Source organism: Arachis duranensis, chromosome 2, assembly GCF_000817695.3.
Source record: "Arachis duranensis cultivar V14167 chromosome 2, aradu.V14167.gnm2.J7QH, whole genome shotgun sequence".
In the NCBI taxonomy this organism is placed as follows: domain Eukaryota; kingdom Viridiplantae; phylum Streptophyta; class Magnoliopsida; order Fabales; family Fabaceae; genus Arachis; species Arachis duranensis.
In genome coordinates, this window is record NC_029773.3 from 80033731 (window position 1) to 80050268 (window position 16538).

Genomic DNA, 16538 nt, shown 5'->3' on the forward strand with positions numbered 1-16538 from the left:
GTTGCACTGCGTAAGTCGGACTGTAGAGGAAGCTGCATAAAACTGGCGTGGTTGCGGGATCTAAAAGAAAATTTACAATTGACTGATGAAAACAGCATACAGAGGTATGTGAAGTGCCACATTATGTTGCTGATTGGGACGATCTTGTTTGGGGATAAATCTGGGGCAGGTGTGCACTGGAAGTTTCTACCATTGCTTCGTGATTTTGGCAGTATTGGACAGTACAATTAGGGATCGGCATGCCTAGCACACCTCTACAAGGTGTTATGCAGGGTATCTCATTTTGACTGTAAGAAAATCGATGGTCCACTAACACTTTTGCTTGGTTGGGCTTGGATCCGACTACCATATCTATCGCCGCTTCCTAGGAAATCCCACAATTTTTCGCTAGCAAACAGGTAATATTATGTTACAATATACCCGTATCTTGATATTTAGAATCTCAGTTGAGCTAATTAAATATATTGTATTAGGTGGCGTAACTGGGAGCGTGGTGACCGACGATATAGATATCTGACGCTAGCTCACTTTAGGAAGGCCTTTGATGAACTTCAGGAAGGCCAGGTGTGTTTTCATTAAAGAAGTATTAGTTTTGGGTTTAGGGTATGGGTAAATCTTATAAAGCATTGTTATTGTTACTATTATGCGGGTTGTAATCATGAGTTTCCTTTATTTTTCCCAGTTTGTGTGGGTTGCCTATGATGTGGATCGCGTGGATCCGAACATCATTCCTGCCGAAATCTACATGCAGTCAGTTGTCTAGAGCGCTACAGTGCCGTTGGTGTCATTCGAATGTATTGAGTGGCATGCTACCGATAGGTATAGGCGACAGTTCGGTTTTGTTCAGGGAGTACCTCATCAGGAACAGAATCTGGACAAGGCGCATGGAGGTGTGACTACCATTATACCTCCTTATAACCCAACAGTACTTTCTACTGATCATACTAACCCTGATAAGCCAATCACACCCTGACCCATACTGTCTACACTTGGCATAAAATGTCAACGGCTCATACTCATACACCTGGTAGTCTACGCTTCGTCGTATGGTATACTCTTTTATCGCCTTAATAACAGCTTCCCTGGGACTGAATTCCATACCAACGGCAAATTCACCATCTGCGACAATAGAAATTTCTGACGGGACAGCCACCATACAAAAAAAAATTAATACACACATATTTAAACACCGAAAATAAAGGTAAATCAATATTTACTGCATCAAGTATCATATAAATCCAAACCTTACATCATGTTATTATATCACTCTAAACAAAATAATCACATTAGCCTCAGATGTAAAAACCGGACCGGATCGGACCGACCAGATCGACCGTCTAACCTATTGAACCGGACCCTAACCGGTCCGGTCCGGTAAATGAACCGTACAAGGCATCAAACCAGTGCGAACAATAATTACAAACTCACTTATTTTTTAATAATCATATCATATCTATTAATATTATTTGCTAATAAATACTTGTAATATATAACAGTATAAAAGATATAAACTAATTAATAAATTATTAAAATAAAAAAAACAGTTACTTTAATATAAAAAGAAAATAAAAACATTCATGACAAGGTAAAAATAATAAAATATTTATTGTTCATGTTCCATATTGGTTTAAAGTCACTTGATATTTTTAAAATGCTAGTAAACGAATGTATTTTGAATTTTGATTTTAAATTTCTGACTATATTTTATTTTTTATTTACATAGGACTGGGTCAGCCGGTTCATCCACTAACTCAGCGGTTGAACCAGTGACCTAGTGAACTGAACCGTTCGATCACCGGTTCGATTCTGACAACTATGACATCAACGCATGATTAAATAATGGTTAATAAAACTAATTTATTCTTAACTAAATCGATAACTAACTAAAAAAATTACTATCTTAAACTTAAATAAATAAACATATACACAAAAACAAATACCAATTGAGTATATTCCAGAAACTACGTACCTGCACTCATATATTCCGGAAACTCCGCTACATGCATGGCTTCCAAATCCAAAACTCGCATGAATGAAGGCTCCTCAAACGGCTCTTCGTTTGCGAGTGCATTTGCCACCTCTGTCACATTTGGAGCCATAGTTCTGTCACCTTGATCTTCATTTCCGTTTGGTCCAACAACTTCGTAGTTGCTTTCAAACTCTTCTTCACTGTCACTATTATAATCTTCCCATAAAATATTCCACCAAACATCGTTATGGGATATCTGTACAGAATACAAGATATTTTTCTTGTCCTCTCACAGTCAATCTTTTCATAGATCACGCCTTTGAGTTCTTCAAAGGAGATTGTGAAAGGAATAACAACATCTAATGGATTTTCACAAACAAATTTCACTCCTTCAGATGTTTGTAACAAAATCTGACCAAAATAATACACTTTTAATAAAACTTTGTCACTCATTTTTTTCAGTCACTTAAAAAAAATATGAACTTGACTAATAAATTTCTTGGTTTCATGAAACACAGCAAGAAAAAATCAGGAAAAGAAGCCGTTGAAGAAGGAGAAGAAGACGTTGCAGAAGGAGAAGAATACGCGACTAGATCTCTTCTCTAAGTTACACACTTTTATATATGTCCATAAAATAAAATCGGACCGTTCGATTAGCTTAACCGGATTCAAAAAAAAATAAAAAAACCAAATGATACTGTTCGATTTGATCCTCCATAGCGTTAAAAAAATTATCCAAAACAAGTAAAATGGAGGGTCTGAATTCTACGTTTTAGATTACAAATTTCTCTAGCTGCAAATCGGATCATGTGATTTGTGAAGCAAAATTTTATGACAAAAAAATTCGCATAATCCGAATTGTTCTACCTTAGACTCAGAAAAAGCTATTCCACAATTTTATCTTGTACGCCATAAATCTATATTTAAACAGATCACACCTAAACCTTCCATGTCCATAAAATTGAGCCGCAAAATGGCTACTTGGAAGAAAAATTGAATGACAAGGACTTGCAGACATTTGTCGAGGTTGAAGCAGAGGAATTGACAAGGAGGACAACTGTGAGCCGAGGTTCAACACCAACATGGGATGCAACGCTTAAATCTGTTACATCTATCATTAAATTAGGCAAAAAAATTATCTATTTTGTTGTCTAACTTCTTTTGTTTTTATCCTTTTGTAATATTTTTGTATTACTTTATTACGTGATTAAAAATTTAAGTTCAAATTAATTTAATACATGAAAAATTAATTCAGTCAAAACTTTTTTAACAATTAATGATAAGATAGGAATCATAGGATGACAATAATTTAAATTTTAATATGTTATTTCCTCTATCTATAAATCTGTGGCATCTATCTATAAATTAGGATAAAGTCTAATTTCCTTCTTATGGTCTAATTTCTTTTTTGTTTTTATCCTTTTGAAAACTTTTTTGTATTTTATTTAGGATTTAAAGTATAAGTAGTTCAAATTAATTTAATAATTAATACATAAAAAATAACTTCATAGACCTGGCTTGGGATTGTCTGATGACGTTTTTCTTAATATTTTTTTTTTTGTTACCGTTAATATTATTTATCTATTACTAATTTGGTTCAGACTTGAGAGATTTCCGGAACGAAAATTAAGGATGGTTGTTCTGGTATTATTACTCTTTCTTTAACAGCCATGCTAACGTAACAATCATTATTATCCGATTATTTATCTAATTAAATTTATTTTTCAATTCCTATATAAATATTGAAAATATAAATTCTAATTATACAATTGAGTAATTGTTATGGGAAGTCAAGAAGGTAGTAACATAGACACATAGTAGTATTAAGGTTGAAATGAATGCAATTAATTAATATCATCAACTTGCTTTGCAAATTGAACTGCATGAAAACTTGTCTTTCCAAACGAACTAAGCCATGTTCATTAGGGATATAAATAAAAGAGAGTTTTTAATTACTACTAACTAAAACGTAAAAACGCACATACAAATGATAGAAGTAATCAATGATTAGTTAGCAGTGATGACCATAGACATTCCCATTCCAAGACAGGGGGCAAAACCGTAACTACAGAGACGCTAAGATAGATCAGAAGAATATTTAACTTAATTTTCAAAATTCAATTTAATTTGATTTGGTGAGTGTTTTTCTAACTAACCACACACAGTGACTATGACAAGGTCGTAGCTATTAGAGGCTGCATGGTTTGCTTCAAAAAAACACACACTAATCACTCTCACAAACACTCATACCATTTTAGCAACTAACTTTTGCTTCCAATCAGCCATGCCTCGCCGTAGTGCTCCGTCCTCATCATCGCCGCCGAGGCCAACACCTATTCCGGCCAAATTCTGGCGTGCATGTGCTGGAATCTCTGCGCACGCACCAGTAGTGAACTCTAGGGTTTACTACTTTCCACAGGGACACATCGACCAAGCTGCTTCGCAACCGCTTAACCTTTCACCTCTAGTTTACTCCAGGCCGGTCATCCCTTGCCGTGTCGCCGCCGTCAACTTTTTCGCGGACCCTAACACCGACGAGGTCTTCCTCAAGATTCTTCTCCTTCCTGTCACCGATGGATCCGCTCAGGATTTTCTTTCACCTGCCGTCGCCGCCGAAGGCAGCGGCAACGGCAATGGCGACGATGAAAAGGTTGAGTCGTACGCCAAGATTCTCACGCGGTCCGATGCGAACAATGGCGGAGGGTTTTCGGTGCCGAGATTCTGTGCGGACTTGATCTTCCCGCCGTTGAACTTTGAAGAGGACCCGCCGGTGCAGACGCTTCGCATAACCGACCTCCACGGCGCCGTTTGGGAGTTTCGCCACATCTACCGAGGGACGCCGAGACGGCACCTCTTCACTTCTGGCTGGAGCAAGTTCGTTAACAGCAAGAAGATTATCTCTGGCGATACTGTGGTCTTCATGAAGGACTCCGATGGCAGGATGTTTGTCGGAATCCGTCGCAATATGTCACCGGACGACGGTATCTCAGACGGCGGATTGGATTGGTTATCAAAGATCGTTGGGATGGACGAGGGGGAAAAGGAAAAAGAAGAGGAAGATGAAGAGGTGATGATGGAAGGGTTTGCAAGAAACGGGAAGGGGAGGGTGAGTTCGGCTTCAGTGGCGGAGGCGATGGAGCTGGCGGCCCAGAACAAGCCGTTCGAAGTTGTTTACTATCCAAGCGTGGGTTGGGGGGAGTTTGTGGTAAAGGCAGAGGATGTAGACGTGAAGATGAACGGTATTCTCTGCAGTGTTGGGATGAGAGTGAAGATGGCTAGAGAGAACTACGATTCTTCACGGATGACTTGGTTTCAGGGAACAGTTTCTGGTGTTACTATTCCCGGTGAAGCTCAACCATGGAGCGGTTCTCCTTGGCGCATGCTTCAGGTATAACATTTGCCCGCTTTGTGAATTTTGATTTGTGTGTTTATATAGTGATATGGAGACTAAATCCTCATTTGTACAAGATTATTCATTTTTTTTTTAAATTTAAAATTATTTATAATGGTCTTTTAGATTTAAGTACGTACATTAATGTAGTTCTTTAATTTTGCGATAACTGGATAAATAGAGTGCTGAGATAGCACCCTTACTGCCACGCTGGATAATGAGTAAAGGAGGTCGTTATCATCCAAACAAGTTGTTTTGTATATGAAAGGAGAAGAAATGATGGAGATCTAAATCAATTGTTTTGGTGTCCATACTTAAATTTAGAGGACTACTATAGCTAATTTTAAATTTGGGAATCAAAATGGATAATCGCGTTAATTTTAAGGACGGTCGTGATATGGACTTTGAATGAGAATTTGCAAGAAAGAAAAAAGAAAAAGAATGGAATGAAAGAAATAAGGTAGAAAATCAACTGCAATCAATTTTACGTAAAATTGATAATTAAGAGTTGGTAGATGATACCAAATTTTTATCTAATGATTTCTTGTGGTGTGTTCTTGTGGTGTGTTCTTGATTTCTCAATCTTAACGTGACAGTTGTTTAATAGTAATTATATAATGATAATAAATAATAATAACAAAAAAATTGGAAAGAAAGAACCATTTTCTTGGTCTGTTATAGTGTGTCAGCAATTTGTTTGTGTGTTGTTGTAGTTTGTTACTTGAGTATATACTATATAGCATAATGGATGAATTTTTACTGAGATTGTTTTGGTGGCTAACTAGAAAAAAAAAAATACGAGAGAGTTTCTTGGCCTTTTGTGAAGGGAAAAGAAAAAGAAAAAGAAAGGAGAGTTGTTTTGGTCTGTTATGTGAGCGAGTGAGTCATATATTTTTAATAGATTTTGATTGAGAATTATTTAATGATAAATAGATCTATTTAATGTTATTTCTTTTGAGATGATAAAATAATATATCTAACGAATGAAAATTCGGTCCTAATATCTTTTCTTGAAGCTGATGTTAGCTTTTTTATTTTTTCCTTTTCTGATAATATTATAGATTACATGGGATGAATCTGAAATCTTGAAGAATGTAAGTCCCGTTAGTCCATGGCAGGTGGAGTTTCTTTCTGGCACACCTTCACTTCCTCAAGTATTTCCCCCAACAAAAAAGTTCAGAACTGCAGACGGTTCTAAAATTTTCAGTCATGAAGTGGAAGAATCCTCCTTTTCCATGACAAGACTTGCTATTCCTGATTTAGCAATGGGAGTGCTGAATCAAACATTGTTGATGAGTAGTTATGGCACCCCTTTTCCTGCTAGCATTCAGGGAGCCAGGCATCCTCTACTTTCTGCACCTACTTGTCCCATTTTTCCGATTAATCCTCCTCTGTCTATTGCTAACTCCTTTGAGAATAACATTAGACCAAGGTTAAATGCTATGTTGACACTCATAAACCTGAAAGCTTATCTCCACATAACAAGTCTAGTTTGACCCCTAACAGCAACTCAACCAAATCTGGGACTGCTTCTTTTCAGCTATTTGGTTGTACTATTCAAACAGATCAAGCTTCTGATGAAATTGATGACCATAGCACCGCTAAAAATGACGCAGGAGAAGACAACGTATAATAGAGGCATTGACAAACCAATTACATAGAATTTGACTTACACTGTTAACATTATTCTGAATTCAAATTGATCACTAGTTAAGGAGAATGAGTATCTTCTACTCAAACTAATCACTGTTAGTGTATGCATATAGTTTATTAGTTCTTAAAAGAATAAATGATTAGTAAAATATAGAAGTGATGATTCTATTTTTTATCATTGTATTCTTTTTTTAACAAAATAATATTCTGTAAAATTTTATGTTTATTTGTCTTGTTTATTAAATAAAATATATTTGTATTTCTACAATTTATATAAATGAACTTGTACTAATATACAAAAAATTAGTAAAAATGAATATAAACAACATAAACTTTGATATTTAATTTATTTAATGCTTTTATTTTGACTACTGAATTAAAAGGCAAGCAGTTCACATTTCGTTTTTAATTTTAAATATTAATCTTTTATGAGTATATATGTTACATATTTAAGTTTTTTTTTGTCAACTAAATCCAATTAAGTTGGTCAAAACTCAACAAAAAATAGTTTTATTAGTGGAGCGTGAATACATGCTCCTACTATGTAAATGTTCTCCTATTTTCTCTTCCTTCTTTTTCTTTTTCTATTTCTTCTTCTTGATTTTATTCTTTTCAAAAGAATAAATCAAAAAAAATTTTGAGAAAATAAAATAAGGAGAAGACGAAGAGAAAAAAAGATGAAAAAGAAGAAGACGAAGCAGAAAATGAGAAGGAGAAATTCAAGTAAAATGAAACTAAACGAACGTAAACTAAACTAAGAAATGAACCGAAATTTATTAAAGAATAAAAAAATTAGTCAATATTTAAAAGCAGCATCAATTGAACCTCACTTAATTCATAAATAAACTGAAATTAGTTCAGATTTGAACAAAAACTAACTAAACAACCACACATAAACAAGTTCAGCAAATTCAAGTAAAATGAAATTAAATGAACCTAAATTAAACTAAGAAATAAACCGAAATTTCTTAAGGAATAAAAAATTTAGTCAATACTTAACATCAACATCAAGTGAACCTTAGGTAATTTACAAATGAACCGAAATTAGTTCATATTTGAACAAAAACTAATTAAACAACCACACATAAACAAGTTCAGAAAATTCAAGTGAAACGAAACCAAATGAACCAAATTTTCTTAAGGAATAAAAAATTTGATTAATACTTAACAGTAGTATCAAATAAACCTCAATTAATTCACAAATGAACCAAAATTAGTTCATTTGAACAAAAACTAACTAAATCATCGCATATGAACAAGTTCAGCAAATTCAAGCGAGGCAAAAGAAATGAACTGAAATTTCTTAAGGAATAAAAAATTTGGTCAATACTTAACAGTAGTATCAATTGAACCTTAGTTAATTCACAAATGAATCGAAATTAGTTCAGATTTGAACAAGTAGTAAAAACATTCAATTATCAACGAAAAGACACTGGATTCATTTTTGGATCCAAATGAACCTCAAATAAACTAAGAAATGAACCGAAATTATTTAATAATGACATTAAAGAAAATTAGAACTAATAAAATTGTTAGCAAAATATTGATTTTGTTGGTGATTACAATAACAAGAGAAAAAGATAACGAAAAAGAAGAAGAAGAAAAATAAGAAGGAAAGAAAAAGAATCCGTATGCACAAATTTAAAAAAAGAAACTATGACCATAAATATACACGCGTGAATTTAAAATAATTAATTAAATATAAACTTAATTAGGTCATGACTTAAATGTGAAGATTTATTCTAAAGTAGTATTTATTGCTTAGTCTCAAATAATAACTAGGATAAATGTAAGAGATTTTTAAGGGAGAATAATGGACAATAAAGAGTCCATTGCTAAAGCAATTCTTTTCTCTTTTTTTCCTCCCACAATATTTGAATCTCGTATATTAAAAGAAGATATAAGATAAATTTAAATTATTATCTCCTCTTCTCTTTAACTTGATTTAAAATGGATAGAGATTGTTGCCTCCAAATAATGTGGGTGGTCAGCTTATGAATGAATGAATATCATTGCAACTCAGCTAGAAGACAAGTTTCAATATATACACTTTCTGTCTGAGGATAATTTTGTCTCTAAGAGAGTACATAATATTATCTAGTCCATTCTTCTTTCTTTCTTTCTTCAACGATCATAACATCCCATGCCAAAAATAAGAGGTATTACTATTTTGATATTCCACTCCTTATATAACCGTATGCTTTTTTTTTTAATCCATTGAATAATTTTATTGATGTACTGAAGGGAAAAAAAAAACTTAATCACGGGAAGACAAAGCATGTCGTTCAACTAAAATGAGTAATAAGTTTCAATTATTTATATGCAAGTAAATGAAATATAGTATAGGAAAATGATCACATATACCTGAGGAAAAAAGCGGAATATGGTATTATTCATGATACGAAAAGTTAGCCTATTTACATAGATGTTGAGAGGATAAAAATAACCTTAGTTGCAGAGACAAAATATCAACAAAGAGTAGTTCTAATTCCTAGTGGCTTAAAACGGGTGTTAGTGTGTGGCTTGTGGCTAAGTGATCACCATAGACTCATACATTATTTCAAAAAAAATATTCTCAGAAATACGTTATTTACTTATTTTCGCTTTGAAATTTTGGTTTTGTTACAAATATAATTTGTGTTTAAAATATTTACATTTCTTTATTATTATATCTTCATTATAAAATATAATTGAAAATACTGACAAAAAATTTTTAATAATATCCCCTATTTTAATTTAAAACTAACTACATTTTTAATTTTAAATTATGAGTTTCACAAAATTTATGGTTTGAATTACGATTCTTGAATTAGACTAAAAATATTTAAATTTTAAATCTTAATTTCATTTTAAACATAAATTCCATATAAATTGAGAGTATGTGTTGTCTCAAATCTTTTATTCTATTGTATATTTCTTTAAATTTTAATAGTTTAATTATTCTGTATTTATAATTTGATTGTTATAAAGGTATTCGTAAATTAAAAGTATTCATAGTTAAGAACTTAATCAGATCTTTAATTACATATTTTTTAAAAATAATATTCTATTAATTTTAATATTTTTAACATAAAAATAATCTAATTACAAAATTAAAAGCATTATAAAGACTAAATTATAAATTATAAATATTTAATTATAAATTTGATAAAATTATAGAAACTAATAAAATAATTAAACTACTTTTAATTATACAATTTTCAAAACCGTATAAATCAACGCTAATTATTTCATATGAACTTGTCAATTTAATAATTCCTTTAGTAATATAACCAACAGAAATCATAGTACTTTAATTTAAAGTTTGAAGAGATATATTTTTTATTCAAATGATTCAGAGTGATTTTTTTCATTTATTGATGATCGATTAAATTTGTCCTAAATACGAAAATATTGCATAATATTAAAGAACTCTATATTATTTTCAATTATTCATTTTATAATACATTAAAAAAAATTTCAACTTTACCCCCACAAATAATTCATCCATATAATATACAATAAACAAATGAATACAAATTTTATATGCATTTAAATAGTTCGATTTCATGATAATTTCACTCAATTTTTTCTCTCATCAAAAATATTATTTTATCTATCACTGTATTTTGCATAATTTAATTCATCTCTTATTTTTTTGGAACATTGCTGTATTTTTTAAAAAACAAATTATCTAATTACATGTATACTATTCTTTCCATTCAATTAGGATCATTTCTTATTCATTCCATGATTACCAAAAATTGTTTTCTTCCATGATTACACAAATATGCCTATTAGGCCTATTTCTAACAAATTGCCAACTCGGCTGTATGCTCAAGATCACGCGAAAAGCCAAAAACACACCATGACACCAAGCTTTATTGCACATAGTCAAATAAAATAATATATAAACTTCAATACTTTTCAACTACATAGCCGATTTGAAGTCCACCATAAGTTTCTTCTCTTCATGTTCACTTAAAAAAAGCTTCCAAAATCTTAAACGTTCAAATAATTTATATTATATCTAAATGATCAACATAGATGAAATATCACATTCCGCTAAATATAACAGAATACGAGAACCGCTTCCGTTAGTATATACTATTAATTTTGTTTACGTTAATATAAGTAAAAAAAACTTCTCTTTCCAAATCAGACCATGTTATAAATGAAGCAATAATGTTTCGCATCCATGTTATAAATGTTGGTGAAGTAAAGAAAGAGGCGGGCTTGGAGGTGGTTCGGGTCTGAGCTTAGAATGTTGCATTCTTCTGCTTGTGGAGCTTGGCTATGGACACTGCTTGCATATAGGCATTGGGCTTGGCTAATAGCAACTCATATTTGAGTGTATCGTTAAGCCCAGCTATGAAGAGTGAGACGATCCAATTCTTGCTGAGTTCACATACATGGTTAGTCAGCTCTTCAAACTCTATTTGGTATCCCTCCACCTTATTAAATGTAAAACTCGATAAAATTATAAAAAAAATAATTAAATAATTAATCATTGAATTAAAATAGTTAAAATGCATTTAGACGGGTCAAAAATTAAAACTTAGGAATTTGAGAATTTAAAGATAATAATTGAATTTAGTGAATTTTTTCGAGTGGGAAGATGTAGATATTTTGAAAAAAATAAACGTGTAAAATGCATATTGGTAAATTAACTAGCAATATCGGCTTAAATCTGTCCGACACTATGAGAAAGACTATTAATTATAAGTGAAGAGAGTTAAGAAATTGAAATTTATAATTTGGCGAGATAAAAATAATTAAAATATGAATTATATGCTAATTTTAAATATTTTGGCATAAAATTAGATCAACGGGCTAAAAAGAGTGAACTGGGCCAAAGTGGGCCTAAGCCCACATGCATATATAATCCCTTAACTCAGCAAAGTTTCAACACTCAAATCCCTTTTCTTGTGAAATTCACGCTGAAATAGAGAAGGGAGGAGAAGAAGAACACAAACCTTAATTCTACAAACTTTAATCCTCTATAACTTTTGATTCAGAGCTCCGATTAACAAGCTGTTTGTGGCCAAACATTCGTATCAGAACTTTTTTCGATTCTATCCGAACAAAGTGGTAAGAAACTCTGTATTTCTCGTCCAATTTCCTATTTTGTCTAGTTTTGCGTTTTTAGTTTGGTTTTTGAAAAAATCTTGTAATTTTGGTTGTTTAGGAGTGCTCTACTATGAGCTACTGTTGGGTTCCATCACTAATCTCAGTGGGCAAGGTAAGGTAACTCTAAATCCTTGTGGTTTGTTGAAATTGTGAGTCCCAATATTGATTTTTAGTAATGTATGATATTTGATTGTAATTGGTGTTGATTGGAGTTGATTTGGCTAATTAGAGTAGTTAGATGTGAGCTTGGTGGCTGAGACTTAGTGTTTTGAGCTTGGGAGAAATCAACCAAGGTATGGTTTAAGTTTCATTTAAATACTATGTAATGTGACATGAAGTCCTAGGCTAGATGTCCCTAGGAATAGGATTGAATTGTATGATTTGATGTGTCATAATGATGAAGTGTTGGATTTGATTTTGATTTGGTGATTGATTGTTATGAGTTGTGAGAATGCGGTATGAATTGTCGATTGAAATTATGAACTGTTAAATTGTTGAAATATTGATTTGAATTGAATTAATGAATGTTGGGCCAGAGGCCGTAAATTTGGACTGGAGGCCGTAAAAGGTAAGTTGGTGAATGTATTGAATGTTGATTCATGAGCTTGAAATGGTAATTATGGAATCGAATATGTGAAATGAGGTAATGATTTGTTAGAATAGCGGAATTGAGTTAAGATGTTGAAATGAGAATTTAGAGTTGTAATAGGTAATTTAAGTAAGCTTGAACTTGGTTGATATCAAATGAGTGAATTGGGATGATTGAGGATATTATATTGAGTAGAAATTGATATGGCTTGTGAATCTTTGGAAAAATTGGTAAATTTTGTTTTTGGGCAAAAACTAATTTTTGGTCAATTTTGGCAGGCCAAAACTCGGTCCTCAGAGTTAAAAATTTAACAAAAATATATTTTTATGAAAGTTTATTTATTGATCTTTCCAACGGTTCAAAAATGGTTGAAAAATGATTTTTAACGAAAAATTTATGTGCATTTAAAGTTTTGGTAAAAAATTGCATTTCTGCAGCATATCAACATATCAGCTCTTTATTTATTCGTTTTTCAACGGTACTCAACGTTTTTCTTGTAATGGAGTTCCGGCATCGACGACTCACCAACAGAGCTAACAGAGCTTCGGTCAGGTCGTCCAAGTATACTATGGCTCAGCGACCTTCATGAAGACTAACGCTAGGCTAGTATGTAAAGTGACTGTAATTTTGTTAATAACATAGTTATATTCCTTTGTATATCATTACTAGGTATCCTAATCATATTATTCCAATGCAACATGTGTAGTTGAAGTCATTAGATTGTGAGGCGATATTGGCGGAGACGTTCAAGTACTCAGGACTATTATGTGAGTAAACATAAATCTGATTATCTTCTGCTAAAAAATTATTAGAGATTAATTGTATATCTGTCGTACTAATCACAATAACTTGTGTTAATTACACAGGAGTCCTACACATATAGACTAAAGGCCGCGACTCAACAGTCTCAGCAAAGTGGAGAGGACCTTACCAATGGCTCTGTAGCTTCAATTGTTGATTCCGATGCGGATTGGCGTGAGACCGCCTCAGCGCCGTACAAGAACTACATATACAGGATGGGGTTGTTCTTCGCTAGCAGCCTCCGTACCTCCATGTTGAGGCCGTCGTTAGGCTCCACCACCAGTCGAGCCCAAGGAAAGCGTGGATTTGATGCTGCAGGTACAGGAGCTCCAACGCAGCCTTCAGCACCAGGCTCAGGAATTTAACAATTATCGGGAGAGGTATCAGAAGATCCTCACCTGTGTGACGTCTACGGATGAGCTCAAGCTGGAGTGGAGGGAGTTGCTAGACTGGATGCAGCGTATGGAGGCTCAGATCGAGGTGTACAAAGCCCAGATGCGCGCCGCTGGCATCGACCTTGCTGGTGGCATACGAACATCACCGCTTTCTACGCCGCCGACTTAGGACCACGGGACTGATGACAACGACGATGACTACTTGGATCTGTAGTTATTAGTTTTTTTTGTTTTATTGGTTCATTGTATTTATTTGATGTACTTGACTTTTAATATATTTGAAAATTGTATTATTTATTTTAAATAAAACTTTTTTATTATTTATGAATTGACCACTAATTATGTGAAAAAATTTAAATTTAAAATTAAAATTGACCATTTATTTCAAATTAAAAAAAAATTGACATTACCGTTCAACGTAAGAATAATCCGACGGTAATAGTGCGTGAAATAACATTTTTTTGCGCCATCAAACTGTCGAAAAAATCTGCCAGTATTGTCGGACAAAAAATTTCTGACAGTAAATATTTACCAGCGAGATTTATACCGTCTGATTGTTTTCGACGATAATTAACTTACCATCCGATTTTATTCATTTTTTCGATAGTACTCAACATTTTTCTTATAGTGATTAAAAGTGTAGTGTTCTTTGTATTTGTTGCTTATAAAATTCGACAATATATCTATCGAGTTTTTATATTTTGAATTGTTTAAAGAACGCGACTTGATTTGTATCGTGTTATGCTTAATCTAAGTTTAAATTCATCAAATTTTTATAACCTAATATTAAATGTCACATTTTTGAAAGTTTGAATGATTTTTCTTATGTTATGAAAAATTTTCGTAACGAAGACCCATGTTCAAATTTGTGTCTATGAATTAGAGATATTTTGCTGAGTTGTCATATTTACGTATTTGATATATTTTGGACACGATATTCATTCACATTCGTTGATACATAGGTCTTCTATATCCAACAATGTCTTAAGAAAAAATAAAAAATTCTTCTTCGGATATATTTGGACACATCTAAATATTATCATGTGTCAACGTGTCCAGTCTTATTTTTAACGTGTATTTTTAAAACGAGTTTAGAAATAATATATATTATTATTTATTAAAATAAAAATATTTTAAATATTTTATATAATTAAAAAAATATTAATAAAATAGTTGAAATTAATCTATATTTTAATATCAATAAATACAATTTATCTAAAAAAATACTATATATTTTTTATATATACAGTATCCGGAATTTAAAATTTGTGTGTCTGCGCGTCAGTGGTCAAATATCGTGTGCAATGTCTGTGCTTCTCTACATCATAGTTAAACTTTAATTACCAAAGTTTTGTCTTTTCTATCTCATCATATATAAGCTATTCGTGTCATACTCTATGTTCAACTAAGAAGGAAAAAATGAAACACTTTTTTGGATGTTTATGGTTTGAGTTATGAGTAGGTTTTGTCACTAAATTAATTGAATTGAATTTCTCCATTAAAGTTGCAAGTAGGTTATAATTTTACAATCGTCATAAAATGCTTAAATCTCAAATGAATTCTTGTAATTACTCCAAAAATAGATCTCCGGGTGAAATATTTAACCTTTTTTTACTTTGATATTCGATTATGATAGCTCACTGTTCACTTACCTCTCACATGTTGATAGTGTTAATATAATCTAAAGTTGCAAAATGTATTGAGTCAAAATGGTAAAGTTTTTCGAGATAATTCAAAACTACAAGGATCAACTCAAGAGATTGTGATAATAAAAAGTGGGGAAGCAAATTGCTTTGGTTAGAATTATGAGAGAGTCATGTGCTTTGAGGTTTATTTAGTGATGATAGTTTTCATCGTGTCCTTGTTCTCAGCTATAATCTCTCCTGAAGATCTGCTTCAATACATCTTGTCACATATCAACAATGCTCATGGCAGCTTGTAAATGGGTCTTTAAGCGATGAAAAGATGCAACTTCTTATGTCAGAACCCTCTATTTTACTCTCACTTCATTTGATAACTCTGGATGGTGAAATTCAAGACATATTCAAAATTTTCAACATCCATCTATATATATATAGATTTAATATTTATTTTATTTATTTAAAAAAATTCTATAATTACTAGATTTTATTAATGATGGTCGGATTTTTAGTTGTGTGTGTTTTTCTAGGTAAGTAATAGTCTAAACTCATGGAGGATTTTGTATTGAAGAATTTTGTTTTTTGGGAAGGCTTTGAATTAAATTCTCTCTCCCATTTTTCCTTTCGAGAAGTGTTAGGAGCTAGTAGAATCTGTAATATATAATTATTAATTAGCAATTATCAATATTTTTAATGGTATAAGATAATATCTAGTACTGTAAGATTACTCAATTTTTTTATGATTAAATGCTGGTCAAATTTTAATAAAAGTGTTAACTCTCTAGACTTTCTCTTCGCGTAATCCCTCTCAAGTGCATATCGATCCAAACTCATGGAGATCAATGCTTCAAATAAACATAACTTCTCTTCTTTGTAAAACACTAAAGGACGATATACATAATAGAGGGGATGAAGTTAGTGTTATAAAGAGCTGCTGCAAAAAAATTTTTCACAAGGATGTTGAATGTATATAATTTTTAATGTACATTAT

The 16538-nt window shown here is 32.1% G+C and overlaps 1 protein-coding gene across 1 annotated transcript; it reads left to right on the plus strand.

The window, feature by feature from the left end:
- Positions 1 to 4327: 4327 nt before the first annotated feature.
- Positions 4328 to 13877, plus strand: LOC107475253 (auxin response factor 17-like). The gene is made up of 4 exons (XM_052257892.1): positions 4328 to 4355; positions 4438 to 5357; positions 6422 to 6850; positions 13578 to 13877. Exons 1-4 carry the CDS (start codon positions 4328 to 4330, stop codon positions 13875 to 13877), a joined length of 1677 nt encoding a protein of 558 aa, XP_052113852.1.
- The last annotated feature ends 2661 nt before the right edge of the window (positions 13878 to 16538 follow it).

Excerpts from the sequence above, each read along its gene's own strand:
- LOC107475253 (XM_052257892.1), top strand. The coding sequence starts at position 4,328 with ATGTGCTGGAATCTCTGCGCACGCACCA. Across the intron at positions 5,358-6,421 it reads CTCCTTGGCGCATGCTTCAG|ATTACATGGGATGAATCTGA; the intron begins GTATAACATTTG and ends ATAATATTATAG. Across the intron at positions 6,851-13,577 it reads ATCTCCACATAACAAGTCTA|GAGTCCTACACATATAGACT; the intron begins GTTTGACCCCTA and ends TTAATTACACAG.